Source organism: Eschrichtius robustus, chromosome 13, assembly GCF_028021215.1.
Source record: "Eschrichtius robustus isolate mEscRob2 chromosome 13, mEscRob2.pri, whole genome shotgun sequence".
Taxonomy (NCBI): Eukaryota; Metazoa; Chordata; class Mammalia; order Artiodactyla; family Eschrichtiidae; genus Eschrichtius; species Eschrichtius robustus.
This window is the reverse complement of record NC_090836.1, coordinates 8,127,606-8,145,190: the sequence shown is the minus strand read 5'-3', so window position 1 is coordinate 8,145,190 and position 17,585 is coordinate 8,127,606. Positions and strand designations below refer to the sequence as shown.

The 17,585-nt window shown below is 40.3% G+C and overlaps 2 protein-coding genes across 4 annotated transcripts in view; one reads left to right on the top strand and one right to left on the bottom strand.

The window, feature by feature from the left end:
• The window catches only part of LOC137775236 (alpha-2-macroglobulin-like), a 31,313-nt gene extending 27,214 nt beyond the window's left edge, over window positions 1-4,099 (top strand). Inside the window, 4 exon segments of the mRNA XM_068560910.1 lie at window positions 938-1,028; window positions 2,008-2,076; window positions 3,074-3,176; window positions 3,969-4,099. Coding sequence (XP_068417011.1) covers window positions 938-1,028; window positions 2,008-2,076; window positions 3,074-3,176; window positions 3,969-4,099 — 394 coding nt within the window.
• KLRG1 (killer cell lectin like receptor G1) overlaps window positions 1-17,585 on the bottom strand; it is a 181,243-nt gene that overhangs the window by 139,163 nt on the left and 24,495 nt on the right. The window lies entirely within an intron of this gene.

Here is a 17,585-nt window from a genome sequence, read left to right as displayed (position 1 = left end):
TTGATGGGTGGGGCTGGGTTCCCTCCCTCTTGATTGTTTTGCCTGAGGCAACCCAACACTGGAGCCTACCTGGGCTCTTTGGTGGGGTTAATGGCAGACTCTGGGAGGGCTCACGCCAAGGAGAACTTCCCAGAACCTCTGTTGCCAGTGTCCTTGTCCCCACGGTGAAACACAGCCACCCCCTGCCTCTGCAGCAGACCCCCCAACACCAGCAGGTAGGTCTGGTTCAGTCTCCCCCAGGGTCACTACTCCTTCCCCTGGGTCCCAATGCGCACACTACTTTGTGTGTGCCCTCCAAGAGTGGGGTCTCTGTTTCCCCCAGTCCTGTCAAAGTCCTGCAGTCAATTCCCACTAGGCTTCAAAGTCTGATTCTCTATGAATTCCTCCTCCCGTTGCCGGACCCCCAGGTTGGGAAGCCTGACGTGGGGCTCAGAACCTTCACTCCAGTGGGTGGACTTCTGTGGTATAAGTGTTCGCCAGTCTGTGAGTCACCCACCCAGCAGTTATGGGATTTGATTTTACTCTGATTGTGCCCCTCCTACCGTTATCACTGTGGCTTCTCCTCTGTCCTTGGACGTGGGGTATCCTCCTTGGTGAAGTCCAGTGTCTTCCTGTCGATGATTGTCCAGCAGCCAGTTATGATTCCGGTGCTCTTGCAAGAGGGAGTGAGAGCACGTCCTTCTACTCCGCCACCTTGGTTAATCCTCCGGTATCCACTTTTTTAATGAATTCTGCAGCTGATTCTGCCATACAGTCAGTTTTTAGAACCACTCATATTGACTACAAAGGTTATATATTTCCGGGTATGGAAAGATCACTGAGGACAAGGCAATCATTAGGAAAACTACTTGAAGACGCTAGGGCTTATGTTGGACCTTAAAGGAGGGCAAGATTCAAATATAGAGGGGCCTGTTTCTTCCCTTCCTTGTATCTGTAGATACACAGGGAACCATCCGGTCTCCAACATTGTGATTGTTGATGTAAAGATGATATCTGGTTTCATTCCCCTGAAACCAACAGTGAAAATGGTAAGTAGATCCTAGGTATTTGAATTTTCTGTATCCCCAGCGTAGGACCATACCAACAGCATCCTCATAAGGTCAACTTGTCAAAACAACATTGGTCCTAATTAAAGAAATTGAATTTTATGGTACCCAGCATACGTTTAGCATTGTGCTAAGTACCAATACAAGAAAAAGAAGAAAGATGTCTGAATTAATTGAGCCTACATTCTAGTTAAGAATATTTAGAAATGGGTAACTGAAACCGTCAAATAACATTTCGGGACAAGATGTAATTAAGCACCAAAATTATCGGTATAGTCTTCAAATACTGTGGGAATTCAGAAAAAACTGAGATCAGTGTTAGTTAGAATAGATAAAGATATCTTCAGCTCCACACCCATGAGTAAGTTTTCCATGCAGAGAGTGGGGCAGCCTAGCAGCTAAGAACACAAGCTCTGGGGCCAGACTTCCTGGGTTCAAATCCTGGTTTGGCTATTTACTGTGTGACGTAGGGCAAGTCACTTCACTTTGCTATGCCTCAGTCCCCTCTTCTGTAAAATGGGCATAACAAGTGCCTGTCTCATAGGGTTGCGGGGAGGACTGAATGAGATAAAGACACAATGAATGCTCAGAGCTGTGTTTGAATTAATATGAACTATTATTATTTGTTGTAACTTTAGAAAAAAAAAAAGATACCTTCATAAATAATCTCAGATGAGTAGTTATCTTACTTGAGGCTACTTCTCCCTTACCTTCAAACTGAAGCCAAGGACACCTGTTACTGAGTCATATGAATATTCAATCTTACATCTGATGTATTGGTATTCACAATTTTCTATATATGTTTCCATTCTACTGGATGAGTATCTGCAAACCTCATTTCAAGGAATTTAATCCCAGCTTCCTCTTTGTACATACTTCAGTCCCACAGTCCGCTTGTCTCTTAGTACCTCAAGGGCTTCATTTATTCAGTAACACTGGTGATTTCTCTCATTTCCCTCAGCTTGAACTATCACGCCACATGAGCAGGACAGAAGTGAGCAACAACAATGTCTTGATTTACCTGGAACAGGTAAGGGCCCTGCAGCGTTGCTAGACACATCCAGGTGGATAGTCCTTTTAGACGGGTCTCTTCACCTAGGAGGTGCATGGTATGAGAAGAGCAATCACGAGGAAAGCCTTTTTGAAAAGCACATCCTTTCTGTTCCATTAGATAATATTTTAAATTCTCTTTCCTCATTGCAGGCTTCCCTGGAGTTTGGAGTGTCAGAAGTATGGGGGTTGGGGGGACCAAAGGATATGGATTTGTTTGTACTAAAATAGGAATATGAGTATTTCTGCTTACTTCAGGTAGATGCTCTTTTCCGCAAACATGCCTGATCATCTAGAAGCCTACTTGAACAGTTGCTGATTAAGGGTGGGAAGTGTTCCCAGGAGTTGGCCAATGATTATGTCAACCTCACCTTAACATAAATGTATACAAAAAATTAGATGTAGATAGATAGGCAGATAGACAAGTAGATAGGTAGGTAGTTAGATAGATAGATATGTAGATACATAGATACATAGATAGATATAGACAGATGGTATGTTATCAGTCTAGATGTATTCATCACAGTCAGTTTTATCATAATGTAATTGATTTCATTAGCAACACAAGAAACCACTGTGATTTTGTACATGTATGTTTATACTTTGAAAAATGTCTGTTTTCTAAATATTTGGAAACATTACTATGGATAGAGTCAGTCTGCCAGTGAAAAGAATTTTTCTCTCACTATGAGCAGAGCCATGTATGGACATTATGGAGGAATATGAATTGTTTTAATTGTTTAAAAATCTGGTAAATTTTCATTACTCTAAGGAGCTCTCCTCTAGCTCCTCAGGTTCCTACTCTAAAATCTTTATCGCCATCCTCCTAGGTGAGAAGTTAGGGCGCACAGCTGGTTTGAGATTGAACTCTGTCAGCCAACTAAGAACTGTTCCTCAAAGGACGAAGATTGAATGGCACCAAAGGAAAAGAGGTGAAGTCTCCCTGATTCTGGATTATTCTCCCTTCCTTTTTTCAGGTAACCAATCAGACACTGAGCTTTTCCTTCTCAGTTCTACAAGACATCCCTGTAAGAGATCTGCAACCTGCTATTGTGAAAGTCTATGACTACTATGAGACTGGTGAGTAACAGAGGACTAAGAACCGTAAGTAACCTCAATCCATAATAAAGGAATTAGAGTGTGACAGACATTTGTAAGTAAGCCCTGTTTTCAACATATTCTGTTACCTTATTCCTGCTACCTTGGCCTATAAAACTACTACAAAAACTACCTACAACATAAGTCTGCCAATCATGCAAAAATTTCCAAGGGACTAAGAGTTTTACAAAGAAATGTTTACAGATAAAGAGATATATAAATCTCCTTTAAAAGATGTTATAACAATGCAAAGTAATAAATAAGAGCCTGGAGAATTATACAGATAATTAGGGGAGGAAATTAGAGATAGGAAGAGAACAATCCCCTGAGTGGTCAACGAAGACCAAACAAAGAAAATAAAATCTGAGTTGTAAGATAAAACGTAGGTGTTATTCTGATTAGTGGAGAGGAACATGCTGAATGTTGCAGACTAGGAGAAAACGATAAGAAAATATCATGAACGGGGAAAGAAGCAAATATCAAAGCAGAACTGAAAGGACACACACCTACAGTTATCCCCCTTGTACTTTGCTTGAACGACTGCAGTGTGGTCAGCCCTTCATTTCTCTCACAGAGAAGGGGATTATGTCAATGGTACCAAGAGTGGAAATCCCAAGACCACTCTTGCCTACTTCCCCAGCAAACCGACATTTCTGCAATGATGCAGCTCCTGATTCAGTGAAGTGTGCAGTCCTGATATGTCAAAACCTCTCCATGAAACCCTGTCCCACTGAAGCTCCCATTCTCAAGGTTTTCCCCCATCGTGTCTTTCAGATGAAGCAGCTTTGGCTGAGTACAGTGCTCCCTGCAACACAGATAAGCAGTCTGAGTTCCATGTGTCAAGCCTTTATTTTGCTCTTAAAGCCAGTCCTCCTAAATACAAAATCATCTACATCTTTTTTTAGTTGATCTCAGATTCCTCATACTGCATAATAACACAGAAATATACACCTTGGGAGAAGAGCACTAACTCTCTGAAAGATTTATTTCTAATTCCTTTATCAGAAGAGTCTGTATTGGGCTTCCCTGGTGGCACAGTGGTTGGGAATCCGCCTGCCAATGCAGGGGACACGGGTTCGAGCCCTGGTCCGGGAAGATCCCACATGCCGTGGAGCAACTAAGCCTGTGCACCACAACTACTGAGGCTGCACACCACAACTACTGAGCCTGCACTCTAGAGCCCACGAGCCACAGCTACCAAAGCCCACGCGCCTAGAGCCCGTGCTCCACAACAAGAGAAGCCACTGCAATGAGAAGCCCGCGCACCGCAGCGAAGAGCAGCCCCTGCTCGCCACAACTAGAGAAAGCCCGCACGCAGCAATGACGACCCAACGCAGCCAAAAATAAATGAATAAATAAATAAAATTTATTAAAAAAAAAAAAAGAGTCTGTATTGATTGTAGGGTGGATATTTGATGGATCCCAATCTCAACCACAGCCAGTTTGGTTTCCTTTAGTAAGCCCTGTCATTCATATCCAATTAGAATTATATTCACCCTTGTCAAGCCCTAAATCATCCTGTTTACTTTCTTCTCTCCACAGACACAGAGCAAGGAAATGTTTGAGGCCCATACCTATAGACAGGGCTTTGCTGGAATCCTCAAAACCAGGACTCTTTGAAAGGATTGTGTTCTGTCTGCAATACAGATGCTAAACAAGGATGGTAAATAAATATATACTTCCAGAGAGTATCTATCATTGATTCCTTCTTCATTTAATGTAAATTTACTCCAAGGTCACTTAGTGCCGTGCATTGTACCCTGTATTTCTAATGAACAAATGATGACATTTTAGTTGAGGTGATAACGTGTAGTATAAAAACTGGAATAATTCAAAACAGCCTCAATTGTGCAGAACTTCAGAATATTCAAAATAAATGTAACGGCAATCTGAGAAATCTTTACCTCCAAAGAAGTTTTTTGGTGGTTAGATTAGTGACAAGAAGAGTACAAAGTATACCTGGGTGTATACTTTTTACAAAGTCATAAAGTGTACTTTTCACAAAGACATAGAGTGTACTTTATGCCAGGTAAAATGACTGGCCTGACTAGACAGGAGTTCCATGTTGTAGGATGCTAAAAATTACTTCATTAATAAGTTATGTTAAGGTGGGAGACAGAAAACTATTACGCTAATTTCTCTGAAGTAGGAATTCATTGGCCTGACTTCCAGTCCAAAATCTGCCACTGACCATGTGTCTGACTTTCAATCAACCAGCTAACCTCTAGATATCAATTTCATGTATAAGAGAGAGTCTGATGTTACTGAAAAAGTGACAAATAAGTACGGGAACAAGGTTTCTGAGGAGATAAGAAAATGTAGAAGCATAAAAAGAGGTATACGGGTTGACAATTTTTTTAAGCCAATACTGAATGTCTACCATCTGCTAGGCACTGTTCTAAGCATTTTGTTTGTGTCATGGAATTCCATCCTCACAATCACTCTATGAGGTACATACTATGATTAATGCCATTTTAAATTTGAGCAAACAGAGGTTTAGAGAAGTTAGAAAGTTCAGAAAGAAGTTTAGAAAGTTTCCCAAACTCCAAGTGTGAGGAAGACAAGATTTGAAGCTGGAAGCTGGGCTTTCTAGTGATGAGTCCATACCCTTACCCACATCCCTCTATCACTTAGTGTGGATGGAGAAGGTTATTTCTTCTTTTGAGATTTTCACATGACGGTAGGAGGCTGAATTCAAAAAGAGAGATGTGTGCAAAGGAAGAGAAATGTATATGGGAGCAGGGAAAAGTAAGAAAAATGGGGCAGAGGAAGAAGGAAAATCAGATGTTAGGGTTTCTGGGAGACCTTCAGGTGAGTTCACATATGAGACCTGCTGGCATTGCCATGTCACAATTGTCCCTTTCTTGTGTGAAGCATATGGGATTGTAGACTGTGACCAGTGTGGCCCAAGATTTGAATATGCCTTTCCCAAAAGTCAAACTACACTGAGGGAGGAGAAGGGGTAACACCTACACATTTTTCTTAGAGCCTTTTTATTTAAAGATTATGTTGACTTGATATCTTTCTTTCTAGAGTATAGAAAAATAGAGCCCTAACCCTTGTACAATGTTGGTGGGAATGTAAATTGGTACAGCCACTGTGGAAAACAGCATGGAGGTTTCTCAAAAAACTAAAAATAGAACTACCCAGCCATTCCACTCCTGGGTATATATCCAAAAGAAACAAAAACACTAATTCAAAAAGATGCATGCATCCCAATGTTCATAGCAGCGTTATCTACAATTGCCAAGATATGAAAGGAACCTAAGTGTCCATCAACAGATGAATGGATAAAGAAGATGTGGTTGGGCTTCCCTGGTGGTGCAGTGGTTGAGAATCCGCCTGCCAATGCAGGGGACACGGGTTCAAGCCCTGGTCTGGGAAGATACCACATGCCGCGGAGCAACTAGGCCCGTGAGCCACAACTACTGAGCCTGCGCGTCTGGAGCCTGTGCTCCGCAACAAGAGAGGCTGCGATAGTGAGAGGCCCGCGCACCGCGATGAAGAGTGGCCCCCGCTCGCCGAAACTGGAGAAAGCCCTCGCACAGAAACAAAGACCCAACACAGCCAAAAATAAATAAATAAATAAATAAATTTTTAAAAATGAAGATGTGGTGTATATATATATACAATGGAACACCACACAGCCATAAAAAAGAACAAAATTTTGCCATTTGCAGCAACATGGATGGACTTGGAGGGCATTATGCTAAGTGAAAAAAGTCAGAGAAAGACAAATACCGTATACTACAACAAACTAGGGAATATAACAAAAAAGCAGCAGAGACAGATTTAGAGAATAAACTAGTGGTTACCGGAGAGGAGAGGGAAGGGGGGGAGGGGCAATCAAGGGGTTTGGGGGTGGGAGGCACAAACTATTAGGTAGGTGTAAGATAGGCTCAAGGATGTATTGTACAACCCTGGGGAATATAGCCAATATTTTGTAATAACTATAAATGGAAAGTAACCTTTAAAAATTATTGGGTTGGCCAAAAAGCTCATTCGAGTTCTTCTGTACCATTTTACGGAAAAACCCAAACGAACTTTTTGGCCAGCCCAACATATAATTTTTTTTTAATTTTTTTAAAAAAGAAAAGAACCCTTCAGTATTCTGAAAGAACTAGTAAACTTATGATGGGATAATATCATGGGATCCAAGATTCCTCCTCTGAATGATCACAACTAAAGGGTCAGAGACCCTCCACCCTCATACTGGATCTGGCCATGCCCACAGTCACTGTTATCCCTCTGTTACATGCCCCAATCACAAGAGAGCTGCATCAGCTTGGAGCCCAGATTTGTGGGGTTTCCCCCAGAAAAAGGACATAGTGGGGAATCCTAGCTTCATGCAATGAGTTAGAAGCACTGCAAATAAATAACCAAAGACCATTAGCATTGCATGTGGAGGGGAAGAAAGGAATGGGGGAAATCCTGTTGACTGGTCTCTGATTCTTGATGCTCTAATATTTTTGCCCAGTTGCCATGAAAAAAATATAAGACCTAGGAGAGAAGGTGGAAGCAGGTTTCAATTTTATTCTGTGTTAAGAGAGTCAGACCAGGTTGAATGTTGAAAAGGCAGTGTTTATGGGAGCGATTAAAAATGAGGCTTGACAGATCAGTTGAGACTGATTTATCAAGGGTGTTCAAAGAAGTCTATGTTTTATCCTATAAGTAATAGGAAGCCAATGGAATCTTTTAAAAACAGCATAGTGGCATGATCATACTTGATTTAAGATGGTAACAAGCAGCAGAAAGGGGCTAGGGTGGTAGGGACAGGTGGTAAGGAGACAATTACAGTAGCCCTTATTTCTCAGGAAAAATCTGTGTGGAAAATGGGCTGGGAATATATTCTACTTCTTAAAACTGATTCTTTCATTTTTAACACTTAGAGAAAGCCAGAATGCTTCGCATTAATATGACAAGTTCTAGACCAAAATGAAAGTCTACAAAGAAATTTTAATATGTGGGCCTACTGTAAATAGGTTCAGCTTCCTATGCAGTTTTTTTCCAAGTCCATTAAAAGCCATAATTGACACTAATGGCAAGTTAGGATCAACAATTAATGTGATTAATTATGCATCTTAGTTTGAACTAAGAGGAGGAACGGGGGACTACTAAGATAAGGTTAGACACAAACTAAAAGGATTTTAAAGGACAAATACTGATACATAAGAGACACATATAGCATATACTAGATTCATGCCTCAGATTCTGAGCATTATAGTGAAAGACCATCTCAGATGTTGTGCCAATTTTTTTTTTTTTTTAATGTGCTTCCCTTATGCTTGTCCCTGATCTGATACCTTAGCAGTTCTCAGATGCCCTCTTTTCATGTACAGTAATGAAAGATAGCCACAGGGTGGCAGCAAAGGTTAAAAAATATGAGTACTGCTGCTTTATTAACTGTAAAAAAACTTTGTAAAAAAAAGTTAGACAAAGAGAAGAGAGAAGGAGAGGAATAAAATAATCATGGAAACTTATAGTAAGAAGACAACAAAATAAGGTAACTAGCACACAAATTGTCCTTACTGGTCCACAGAATTGCATTCTGGGAATAGTGATTTTGTTTGTGTGTGTATGTGTGTATGGCGGAAGGGAGGGGAAGGAGGTTGGTTGGTTTTCTTAGAATCAGTATATTCTACATGAAATATTACATTTCTTTGTCTTCTGTAAATGAAATGTGACTCTAAACCCCAGCCCCATTAGACTACAGGAAATTTATCTCAAATATTCTGGGGTTCTTCCTACCTGGTGATCTAATACAGGGTCAAGGTATTTCATCCCACCCCACGGCAGTCATCTGTCTTTAGTTTACATGACTGTTTTAGATCCACCACCCTGTGGCCTCCCTGTTGTTCAAAGGGATAGGAATATTTGACAAAGAACAAGTGGCTGGGCCTGGGATCCAGCCTTCCAGGTGCTCCATGCAGACCTTCTCTGTAATTCCCCCAAGGAAACTACTGACCTCTCTGCCCAGCCTGAAAGAACTGTTTTGGTCTGGGGAAATGTTTTAAGCATTTAGTCATTCTAGTTAGAAACCTTAGTCTCTTAATTGGCTTTCTTCCTTCTTAAATTGTTATTCCCCTGTTTATTCTTTTAAAATCAAAAGACAGGAAACCCTGCCCCAAACCTCCCTTGAGGTTCAATTCTTTCAAATTTTCTACATAGACAATCATATAATCTGTGAACAAAGACACTTTTATTTCTTCCTTAGTAATCTGTATAGCTTTTCTTTCCTTTTCTTGTCTTGTTGCATTAGCTAGGACTTTTGGGACAATGTTGAAGAGAAGTGGTTAGAGGGGACATCTCTCTCTTGTTCCAAATTTTAGGGGAAAGCATCTAGTTTCTCAGCATTAATATAATTAGATGTGGGGTTTTGGAGATTTTATTTTATCAAGTTGGGGAAGTTCCCCCTGTATTTGTAGTTTGGTGAGAATTTTTAACATAAATGGGTGTTGGGTTTTGTCAAACGCTTTTTCTGTATGTATTGTTATGAGCATATGATTTTTCTTCTTTAGCCTGTTAATGTGGTGGATTACATTCAACGATTTTCAAATGTTGAACTAGCTTTGCATACCTAGAATAAATTTCACTTTTCATGACGTAGAGAATTATCTTCACACATTGCTGGATACAATTTGCTAATATTTTGTTGAGGACTTTTGCATTTTTGTTCATGAGAGAGTCTGTAGTTTTCCTTCCCTGTAATGTCTTCCCTGGTTATGGTGTTAGGAAGTCTTCCCTCTACCTCTATTTTCTGGAAGAGATTGTAGAGAATTGGTATTATTTCTTCTTTAAATGTTTGGTAGAATTCACCAGTGAAACCATTTGGGCCTGGTGTTTTCTGTTTCAAAAGATTGTTAATTATTGATTCAATTTATTTAATAGATACAGACCTATTCAAATTATCAATCTTCTGGGAGAACTGGCCCCTTTGGCATTATGGAATGCCCCTCTTTATCCTTGACTGTTTTCCTTGCTCTGAAATGTACTTTATCTGAAACTAACATAGCTGCTTCAGGCTTTTAAAAAATTAATGTTAGCGTGGCATATCTTTATCCAACCTTTACTTTTAATCTATCTGTGTCTTCATACTTAAAGTGGGTTTGTTGTAGACAACATATAGTTGGGTCTTGTTTTTTTTTATCCTCTGTAGTAGCATCTGTCTTTTAGTTTATGTATTTAGACCATTCACATTTAAGTTGATTTTTCATATAGTTAATCTCTAAAATATTTAAACTGTTTTCTATTTATTGCCCTTGTTATTTATCTTTTATCATCCACTTTTTTGCCTTCTCCGATTTTAAGTGAGCATTTTTTATGATTCCATTTTCCCTCATCTCTTAGCAGATCAATCATTCCTTTCTCTTTTTCTTCTCCTTCTGGTATTCCCATTACCTGTAGGTTACACCTTTTGTAACTGTCCCACAGTTCTTAGATATTCTGTTCTATTTTCTTTTTTTTGAAGTACAGTTGATTTACTGTTCTATTTTTTTTAATCTTTTTTTCTTTGACCTTCAGTTTGGGAAATTTTCAATTCTGCTGACAAGTGTTTTGAATATCCTGATACATGCCAGTTTGTTGACCTGTGTGATAATTTCTCTCAAATATAGAGCTAGGATTGAAATTGTTGGGTGAAAGGATATATACAAACTTAATTTCAGAATTCAGCAAGAAAGCATTCTAAAATGACTGCAACCAATCTATACTCCCTCCAATAGTACATAAAGGATTCCCATTTCCATTATAGTCTTGCCAACATTTAACCAACTTTCTAATTTTTGCGCTTTTTTTAAATAAAAATTCTTATTTCTTGATTGCTTTAATTTTTACTTCTCTGATTACTAGAGAGGTGGAGCATCTCTTCATATGAGCCATTAACATTTCTTCTTCTCCAAAGTACTTATTCATGTAATTTGCATATGTTTCTATTTTTGTATTTCATCAATTCTAAATTGCACATTCTTCACACCTTAACATCCCTGAAACTGGGACACATCCGACAGTGGATAACATCTGTTTTATTTATCTATTGCTGCATAACAAACCACCCCAAAATTCAGTAAGTTAAAAAACAACAAAAATTTTATTACATTTCACAGTTTCATGGATTGACTGGCCTTATCCAGGTGATTCTTCTGATGGTCTTGCCAGGGGTCTCTCATGAAATTGCAGGCTGATAGCAGATGGGACTGCAATCATCTGAAGGCCCCACTGGGATTCCTGGACAGCTTGGCCTCTCCCCGTCTCCATGTAGCCTCAGGGCTTCTCCTTGTAGCTTCTCCAACAGGGTACCTGGACTTGTTATATGGCATTTCAGTGCTCCCAAGAGTAAGAGTTCCAAGAAACAAAGGCAGAAGCTGAAATATTACTTATGAACTAGCCCAGAAGTCATGTAGAATCACTTCTATCACATTTGATTGATCAAAAGCATCACAAGCCCAGCTTATATTCAAGAGAAAGTGAAACAGACTCCGTGTCTTGAGGGAGAAGAAGCAAGATCACATTACAAAAGAGCATGTAGTTGGAGGTATTGTTGTAGCCACTTTTGGAAACACAATTTGTTAAATCTGCCATTTGACTACAAAATCACATCTCTCCCCCACATACAAAATACACTTAGCCTCTCCCCAGAAAATCTCATCCTATTATGGATGCTCTAGGATCTCACCATCTAAATCAGGTGTGAATGGGGTTTGGGGGTGAAGTTCCTTAGGTAGTACTCCTCAAGTATAGTTCCTGAAGAAATTTGTTTTTTTGTGTTTTTTGGCCTCACCACACGACTTGCGGGATCTTAGTTCCCCAACCAGGGATCAAACCTGGGCCCTGGCAGTGAAAGCACCGGAGTCCTAACCACTGGACGGCCAGGGAATTCCCTAGTTCCTGAAGAAATCTGAACTTACAAGACATCTGCCCTACACGAAAACTCAATAAATGATAGTGAGACAAAGAAAGGATAAGTGCAACAAATATTCAATCCAGAATGAAGAGTAGGGAAAATGTGCTCTACTTCTTGATGTGGCAAGGACACAGTGCAAAAGAGCTTGTGGCTCATTATTTTGTACACTTCAAATATGTGTAGTTTATGGTACATCATTTATACCCGAATAAAGGCATTTGTTTGTTTGTTTTTAAAGAGCATGTTTGATGGAAGACATGCAGCCACCTTTGGAAACAGAGTCTGCCACAGTATTTTACACAGTAGCTGTCAGGCGGTTGTCATTCCTTGTTCATGTATGAACTTGGTTGTTTTCCCATTGACCTTCCCATTAAATGACTTTAATCTCTCAATGGTTTAGTTAATGAGTCATTTGAAAAAGGAACTGGAATTCTGATTGTTGTTTGAAACGCTCCCTTGACATCTTCGAGTAAGGTCAAAACAGTGTTAGCATGAAGACCTACTGAATGGTTGTCAGCTTGGCAAACAATCTCAGAGACAATAGTGAGGCCCTCTTTGAGGAAATGCTGCATTACCAGCGGCGCATGATGACACAGAACACAATATTGTATATAAGAACATGGAGTATAAAAGTGATTCAGGGGGGCTTCCCTGGTGGCGCAGTGGTTGAGAATCCGCCTGCCAATGCAGGGGACACGGGTTTGAGCCCTGGTCCGGGAAGATACCACATGCCACGGAGCAGCTAAGCCCGTGTGCCACAACTACTGAGCCTGTGCGTCTGGAGCCTGTGCTCTGCAACAAGAGGCCGCGATAGTGAGAGGCCCGCGCACCGTGATGAAGAGTGGCCCCCGCTCGCCGCAGCTAGAGAAAGCCCTCGCATAGAAACGAAGACCCAACACAGCCAAAAATAAATAAATAAATAAATAATAAAATTCCTAACAGTGAAACAATAATTACCCCCAAAGGAAAGAACATTAAAAAAAAAAAGTGATTCAGAAGAAATGCACTCTAAATGAAAACAAGTTTTAGGAACACTGAATGCCAGATGTAGGTATGGGAGGGAGGCACAACAGAAAAGGTAGCTGACACTCGAAATATGTCATTGCTATGTATTAGCCAAATAGTGAAAGAGCTCCTGATTTCCAGCCAAGTGTTTTCTACAGAACACTAAGGAAAGATTTCCTGATTTGGATAACCCAACACAAAAGGCACTTAAACAAACAGAAAAATGGATAGCATGGCTTTTGTCTCTCAAAATGGGGTAGGGGGTTAAATTACATTTTATTCCTTAAGGACAGAAAAGGCCTGGGGACCTAGCACTGTGTCTGTGGCTCTGTGATGATTCTGTGCCATATACTGGAATTATGTATATGTGACTATGAACTATTCCAAAATCATAACAAGATTAGCACTTAATTCTACCCTACTTCTTTCTCTCCTACTTTTCAGAAAGCTTCATTTTCTATAATCAAATGTCATCTTTTTATTAAAAATATGATGTGTTTCTGTTTTATCCTCTTCTGTTCTTTTCTTCACTACTGATACTTTTTACTGATACTTCCACTTTTCCTTGCTACTTAATGTAATCATGTTTTTTTGTTCTTATTCACTCACTGTCATTCTAGGACTAGTGTCTCTAACTGGCAGTGACCTGAACACAGTGTACAAGCAATCTTGTTAATCAAATGATCCTAGATTTCTATTTTGAAAATGTACAGTGACAAAGGGAATGATTCGCCACAAATGAACTCTTCGCATCTGAGTGAAGTCAACGCAAGAATTTTTCTAGAATCAAGGTAATAAGAAAATGTTCCTTCCTCTAGTGATTGGATATAACAGATTCTACCCATGACTGGCCATTTAAAAACAAAACAAACAAACAAACAAAAACCTGAAATGATGGTCTTTAACTCAGTACCCTCTGAAATGGCCTTGAACTGAATGCTTTAGCAACTCTTAGATCACTGCAATCATCGACTTTGACCACAAGAGGGCAATTAAAATCACAAGAGATTATCAAGCATGTTTTTAAAGTGGATGACTTGGGGAAAGAGAAGGAACGAAGGACAAGGTACTGCGATAGGAGAAAATGAATTTTTAATTTTAAAAAAACCCTAAATTTATACATGTGCAGAAACCAAATAAGACTATTCTGTCAATCCTCAATTTCTGTGTATACAAATTGATACCTGAAAAATTTAATCCAGTCTAAAACAAAATGTCGATCTTATAACCAATTCAAAATTTCTGCCTACGTTCCTCTCAGTTCTTAATATTTATTTATTTATCTATTAATTTTGGCTGCGCCGGGTCTTAGTTGCGACATGCAGGATCTTCTTTGCGGCATGTTTAGTTGCGGCATGCAGGCTTCTTAGTCGCAGCATGCATGTGGGATCTTGTTGCCCTACCAGGGATGGAACCCGGGCCCCCTGCAATGGGAGTGCGGAGTCTTACCCACTGGACCATGAGGGAAGTCCCCCCTCTCAGGTCTGATTCTTGTTTCCACAGACCAGCAGTGGGGAAGTGAGGCATCCCTCTAGCCTCAGCAGATGGGGATTGGAAGAAAGAGGCAAGGTCTCTCTTACTGGTACCCTGTTATCTGGCCTCACTTTGTGTGGAGGATACCTGCGATGGTCGTTTGATGTGTCATCTCAGCCAGGCAACAGTCCCCAGTCATTCAATCAAACACTAGTCTAGATGTTGCTGTGAAGGTATTTTTTTAGATGTAAGTAAAGTCTATAACCAGTTGACTGTAAACGAGGGAGATTATCATAATCTGGGTGGGATGGGTTCAATCAGTTGAAAGGCCTTCAGAGCAGAGGTGAAGCTTCCCTGACAAAGAAAAAATTGCACCTGTGGACAGCAGTGCCAGCCCCTGCTGGAGAGCTCTAGTCTGCCCTTCCTGACAGCCTGCCGTTTGAGCTTTGGACTTGCCTAGTTGGCTCCACAGTGGCATGAACCAATTCCATGCAATAAATTTTTTAAAATATATCCCCTACTGGTTCTGCTTCTCTTGTTGAACCCAGACTGATACGATACCCAGATACTAGTTATCTCTCGTGGGGCACTTCTGTGGGTTTTAGGAGATCCCACCCAGATACATCACCCTTGAGGAATTTCTGCACTGCACCATTTCCTGATACAGGTGATATGCTCTCTGGAAGGCCTCTTAACTTTACCTTAACTCTCAGCTTATGGTGAAACATTCCACAGGACCTCTTTCTTCTGGGGTCCCCTTGAGAATAAAGCCCTTTGTAGACAACTCAAACCCCATTACCTTCTTCTGCTTCTTCCTATACCCACTGAACAAATGGTGAAATTGCGATGTGCATCCACTGCATCTACCCCTCCTTACCTTCTTCTGCTTCCTCCTATACCCACTGAACAAATGGTGAAATTGCGATGTGCATCCACTGCATCTACCCCTCCTTACCCTGGCATTAGGGGCAATTTCAGCTAGCTTCCCACCACCAGACCTCTCCAAGCAACATTCAGACAGAAGTTTCTCTGCTGTCCACAACAGGGTACTTAGGTCAAGTTCTTCCAAGCACTCTCTTGTTCTCCAGTCAGCCCCGGATCTACAAGTTTCCATAGCTGAGCAACATAGACTGGGGAGTAAGACTGTGTCCACCTCCAGCAAGCAGGGGCCCTCCAGTTCCTCCCCCACTTGGCCTGGGCAGAAGGAGGGGAAACAGGCCAGCAATCTCGTCATCCACAAATTCCTTCAAAGAATTTGCCTCTGTAATTAGTCTTGAACTTTTCATTATATGGGCTGTTGGTAATTGTCCCCAGATGAGTTTGGAAAGTCCTATGGGGTGTGTCTAAAGACTCTCTTTGGAACATAGGTTTAGGTTTCAACCAAAATTTTGAGACCCCAGAAAAAAAGTCTCTCTCATCACGGGGGAAGTTTTTGCACTCTCACACAAATTGATTATTCATAGGTGAGCTCCCATCTGGAATTCTGTATCTTTAAAGAATATTCCCAGGCTGCTCTAGTCTCTCAACAACATTTTCCACTAGTGGCTCTGTTCTGAGTCTAGGGATACTTGATGAGTCCCCGAGTCTGTCAGTGAATGCTATACACTACAGACTCTTAAAGTCTCCTGGATGAGCCTTCATAAATGTAATCACTGTGCTCATTTCAGTGTTTCACTAGCAAATGCACCAATTTTCCATCCTTTTTGACACAACAATGCTAATTCCAGTTAGTTCCTGGTGCTTCTATAATTATGCTCTTCACTAGAGGTCAGCTGTCTTATACTTTCCCTTAACTAATTTAATCTTAGAACAGAGAATGAAGGATTTCAAATGATATAAAGAGAAAAATTACAAACTAGGACAAAATATTTTCAGCCTGTATCACACAGAGATGGCTCATTTATTTAGTATATAAAAAACTTTTTTCTCACTAATTATTTAGGAAAAGATCTATCACCCAATTTCTTTTTTAAAAAGGATAAAGACTATAAACTGTCAGTTCACAGAAAAGGAAATACAAATGGCTCATAAGCATGTGAAAAGATGCTCACTATAATTCTTAATAAGAGAAATACAAATTAAAACCACACTGAGCGGGACTTCCCTGGTGGCGCAGTGGTTAAGAATCTGCCTGCCAATGCAGGGGACACAGGTTTGAGCCCTGGTCCAGGAAGATCCCACATGCCGTGGAGCAACTAAGCCCGTGTGCCACAACTACTGAGCCTGCACTCTTAGCCCACGAGCCACAACAACTGAAGCCCACAGGGCTAGAGCCTTGCTCCGCAACAAGAGAAGCCACCGCAATGAGAAATGAGAAACCTGCATACAGCAATAAAGACCCGATGCAGCCAAAAATAAATTAATTAATTAATTTTAAAAAACACAATGAGAAACCGTTTTTCATCTCTCTAATTATTAGCAAAGATCAAAACATTTCATGAAAAACTGCATTGGTGAAGACGTAGAGGAAAATGAAACTATCATTGCTGGTGGGAGTGTAAATCTGCAGATTTATGTAGAGCAATTTGGCCTGTCTACAAACACTCAAAAAGCACAAAATTACATCTGTAGAAATATAGTCATTGTAGCATTGTTTGTAAAGACAAAAGAGAGGAAATGATCTAAACTTCCATTAATAGGAGACTAGCTAAATAAATTGTTAAATCCATAAAATAGAATTCAGAATAAGGCAGTACTAATGAGTATAAACATAGGAAGAGTCAAGATATAGTGTTAATTGGGGATGGGGAGTAAAGTTCAGAACAGTGCGTATACTATACTACAACTTGTGTGTATTTGTGTGTGTGTGTGCGCACACTCGTGTACATAAATGCTTATGAATAGGTTATATCTGGTAAAGAACATAAGAAGTCGACAGTATTTTTCTCCAGGGAAAGGAACTGGTGAGCTGGCAGTCAGAGGTGGAACAGAGACTCTTTTTTCACGGCTATATATCCCTTGTAACTTTTGAATTTTATACTGTGAGCATGCACATCTTCAAAACATGGTAAATA